Source organism: Merops nubicus, unplaced genomic scaffold (assembly GCF_000691845.1).
Source record: "Merops nubicus isolate BGI_N331 unplaced genomic scaffold, ASM69184v1 scaffold45581, whole genome shotgun sequence".
Lineage (NCBI taxonomy): Eukaryota > Metazoa > Chordata > Aves > Coraciiformes > Meropidae > Merops > Merops nubicus.
Genome location: NW_008588498.1, coordinates 5,893 through 10,507, shown reverse-complemented (window position 1 = coordinate 10,507; position 4,615 = coordinate 5,893). Strand labels below are relative to the sequence as shown.

General features: G+C 52.0%; 1 protein-coding gene across 1 annotated transcript; it reads left to right on the top strand.

The window, feature by feature from the left end:
- Nucleotides 1-647: 647 nt before the first annotated feature.
- On the top strand, nucleotides 648-3,788 carry LOC103781553 (WSC domain-containing protein 1-like; the record flags this gene model as incomplete). Its single annotated transcript, XM_008949278.1, has 3 exons — nucleotides 648-812; nucleotides 1,498-1,698; nucleotides 3,363-3,788. Coding segments are annotated over 3 exons (719 nt in total), but the record flags the coding sequence as incomplete, so codon positions are not given.
- Between the last annotated feature and the right edge of the window lie 827 nt (nucleotides 3,789-4,615).

Below are 4,615 nucleotides of genomic sequence, written 5' to 3'. Positions count from 1 at the left end.
GAGGCTGCTTTGAAGAATGAGAAGAGTAATTTCTAATTTATTTCCTGACTTCTTGTTGAGTCATCACAAAGGGTCAAGATTGGTTTTCATCTCATCCTTGCTTTTACTGTCATGCCAAGAAATAAAGTTAGGATTTACAAAAGCCTGGATGGAAAGCAGCATCTCGCCCCCACAGGAGATTAACGCACCGCGGGCTTGTCACTGCCTGGGCTCTTCTGGAGCTTTAACTGAAGCCAGCTCCTTTCAGTAGGAGGGGTTTCTCCTGCATTATAAAACTTGCCATTTCCAGGTGTAATGGCACATTCAGGGTTTCAATAAAGAGCCAACCTGCCAGGCAAATAGCTGTTAACAAATGGGCATTGAGGGGCTTTTATCACAACTTGCTGGCAAGTACAGTGGCTTGCTGCAGCTCTATCAAAAAAGCATTGCCTAACACAAACCCAGCACAAACCTCTTCTGAGGATAATCTCTTTGGCCTCTAACAGCTGAATTAATTTTGGGAAGTAGCTGACTCACAACTGGACTCAAATTGATATTCTGTATTCGTAAGAGAGAAGAAAGAAGCAATAAACCCTGTAATCAAGAGCTGTCAGTGGAATTAATAAAATGCCACAATACTAACAATGAAATATCTTCTGTACTCACAGACACCCGCTGCACAGACAGGAAATTCTTAACCACCAAATCCAAAGGGTTCGTTGCTTTGTCGAGCTTTCCTGGGGCTGGGAACACGTGGGCTCGCCATTTGATCGAGCACGCCACAGGGTACTACACAGGCAGCTATTACTTCGACGGAGCCCTCTACAACAAAGGTACCGTACCCAGAGGGGCAGGACACACACAGCCCTTCCCAGGCACCAGGTTTTACCTCCTCGCTCTAGCATCCCGCTTGAAGCCAGCAAAGGCTGTCACTGACAGCATGCTTGGCACAACCAGAACACGGGGCTGGAGCGAAGGGTCTGGCGTGGTGCAGGCAGCTCCAGGGGCGGCTCCGGGGAGGGCTCCGGGGGCGGCTCCGGGGGCGGCTCCGGGGACGCCGAGCCCGACAGGCGGCTCTTTTCACAGGCAACAGCCAGGCTCTCGACTGGCAGAACCTGCATGTCGCCTGTGCACATGTGCAGCTCCCATCTAAAACACTGGTCCAAAAGATCAGTTGACTAAAAAAACAGCTGACTAAACCCTGAGGGTAAAACCCGTCAACACATGAGGGTTGAATTTTTAGATTTTACTAATTATTCTGGGAGGACAGTACCCTGAGGGTGCACAACATTTAGCAAGCACCAAGCACCAGCCCTGGGAAGCACGGCCCTTTTGCAGCGAGGCGTGGATGCAGCCCTCCCCAGCAGAGGAAAGCTCAGCTCCCAGCACACACCCTGCTTGGCAGCCAGGGCTCCACCACAGGTTTAACTAACTGGTACTTTCCAACGGTAGGGAATGATTTAGAGCACGAAAGGCCTAATCAAGTGAAAAAGCCAATAATCCCGTCTTGTAAAACAGGTTTTAAAGGAGAAAAAGACCACTGGAGAAGCAGAAGGACCATCTGTGTGAAAACACACGAAAGCGGCAAGACCGAGATCGAGATGTTCGACGCGGCGATCCTGCTGATCAGGAACCCCTACAAGGCCCTGGTGGCAGAGTTCAACAGGAAATACGCCGGGCACCTGGGCTACGCCTCCGACCGCACCTGGAAGAGCAAAGGTAACGCCCCAGGAACCCAGCCAGCACTGCAAACAAACTCGCTGGGACTCGGGTCCCACCGCAGCCGGGACTGGTCCCCAGAACACTCAGACCCGTGCCCGGGGCCTGGCCGCACGCCCACCGCCACGCAGAGCAGGGTGGCACAGAGCCCGTGGTGGCGGTCGTTCCGCTGGCAGGGAGAGCTGCCCAGGCACAACACCCCTGTGCACAGCCCATTTCCCAGGCTGCGCGAGGTGGAGGGAGTTTGCCCCTGCAGCATGTAATAACGGTGAGAAATCTAATTTAAGTTTTGGAGGATTCAATGGAGCGTGATGTTTCCTGAAGGCAATTTTACAGCACTGCACAGGTGCTGCTAACCTGAGATAGACACAGATAATAGCAGTAAGGGGACCCGAGATCCAGTGTTCCTTGAAGACATGAAGAGACTTCAGAATACGCCTGCCACGCTCCATGTGCTGGACTGGCAAGCTAGACGGCGTGACTACAATTTCCCCACTGCACAGGCTGCCAGGATCAGGCTCTGTGGCAGAGAAGGGATCCTTGCTGTTCTCCTCACGCCTATTTTAGGCATTACAGCTGTGGCTTGGCAAACCATGCAGCACAGGGCCGGGGGGAAGTGTCCCCTGTCACAGCGTGTTTCTTTCCCAAGTTCATGTATCACCTTTCATCAGTCACAACTCAAAAAACAGACAAAATAGCCCTTAGAAAAGGGAAAAAGTCCGGAGGGAGTGGCTTTCCCACACTACAAACCACAAATGGTACATTTCAGCCACAAATGCTCTTTGTTCAGCCCAAAAGCTTTGGCTAGGACTATCTTGACCCTCAGAAAATTAAATTATCATAGAGAACAAATAGAGATTGAGGTGTCATTAATGCCCAAGGCCAAGGTAGGAAAATCATTCAGTATATTTTGTGCTAGTGATCCTGATAGGTGACCTGAAATCCCTCCCATCTGCCAGGAACAGAAGAATCTTCCCTAATAATCCTATTTCCTTATCCAGTCTCCCCAGAAGCAAAATGTGCATAAAGACATGTTAAAGTCAGGAACAACTTGGGCTCCAGCCAAGATCAGTGCCTTGACACTGCATTTACATAATAAAAAGTTAATATATTAATTCTTACTATGAACTAATGCTATATATTATTTATTTACTCATATGTTAAAAAATTAACCTGTCTCCTTCTCAGTCTGCAATTCAAAGGGACGTAAAAGGGTAGGAAAACAACAAAAATGAAAGAATGTGCTGGAAGTTACACTGCAAAGAGCTGCTCAAGCCTCAAGCCCCCCTCCTGGGGCATGGGGCCCAGCTGCCCGGGCTGGCTGCACACCGCCACGCACACAGCTCAGCCCTACAAACCAGGCACAGCAAGCGCACAGAGCTGCAGCTCTGCCTGCCCGGCCGCTGCCCAGCCCTCCCCGGGCCGCTCCGTGGCACTCCCAGCCCTGCTGACCCCGAAGCCTGCGTGGCTGGGTGACCAGGGGGCAGCTGGTGAAGCATCCTCCATCTCTGTGCCGGGGGTGCCACGTGCCAGCTGGTGGGCACAGCACCCCCTCCCAGCAGCAACAGACCGTGCCCAGCAACGCGGGTCTTGTTGCACAGGATAACGTCTGGGAAAGTGCTGAAGCAGCCTGGCTAACCTTGTCCCCTTCTCCTGGTCTCTAGAGTGGCCGGATTTCGTGAACAGCTACGCCTCGTGGTGGGCTTCCCACGTCCTGGACTGGCTGAAGTACGGGAAGCGCCTGCTCATCATCCACTACGAGGACCTGCAGCAGAGCCTCATCCCCAAGCTGAAGGAAATGGTGGAGTTTCTGAATATGACAGTGACAGAGGACCGACTGCTCTGCGTGGAGAACAACAGGGATGGGAATTTCAAGAGGTCTGGTGCTAAGCAAAAGGATTTTGAGCCATTCACCCAGGAAATGAAAGACCTTATCAACAGATACATCCTGACAGTGGATGAAGCCCTGAGGGGAAGAAACTTCACAGGGCTGCCCAGAGAGTATGTGCCAAGATGATAGCCTGGTTGCACTCTGCTGTGTTTAAAAATACATTTTTTTTTTCTAAAGAAGAAAAAAAAAAAAAAAAAAAGAGACAGGCCAGAGCTTTATAGCTGTTAAAGCAAAGATACTCGTGGAGCTGGCTGAGCAGCACAAATTCTCTCCACTCCTGGGTGTTCTTCAGGGCACTAAGTGCTCCAGAAGGCAAGCAATGAAGGATGGAAATTGGGTTATAAACCAAGGCAAAAAGCTATTAGTGTCTACCTGTGTGTGCCCCCCCTGCGCAAGCAGCTCAGAGCTTCACAGCAGAGCACCCCTGCCCCTGCAGCAGGCAGCCTGCCTTCTCCCTCCCACTGCCAGCACAGGCCTGCCAGGGGCTGCCTGGGCGTCCACAGCAACTGTTGGAAAGGGATGTACATAAACGGGGAGGGGAAGAAGGAAGTTGTACCGCTGATCAACAGTTTTCATCTAAAGATTTAAGAAACTCAGTTACTTTCATCTTAGTATAGTCCACTAGCTGCCTTCTGGGTTTTGCCAGCCAGGTCACCTGCCACAGCAGCGCCAGAGGTGCAAGTGGAGAAAAGCACCGGCGGGCAAAGGCACCTGGATGCTCTGGGCAGAGAGGGACTCCAGGCACCTCTAGGACTGACTCTAGGCTTCCCAGCAGGAACGGCATGGCTGGGGCCACAGGAGCACCACAGGGAGGTGGGTGGCTGCAGCATCCCCCCCACGGTGAGGTGCACAGCAGGGGACCCACAGGAGAAAACAGAAATTCAGCAGAGCCAAATCAGGGTGTCAACTGCCAACAGGGTGGAAATCCCTGACTCTCACCAGCCCCAAACAGGCCTGAGATGTGGCCTCAGGAGGGTGGGAGAGGACGGGCTGCTGCCCATTCCATGTGCTTTGCACAGGTTTCTG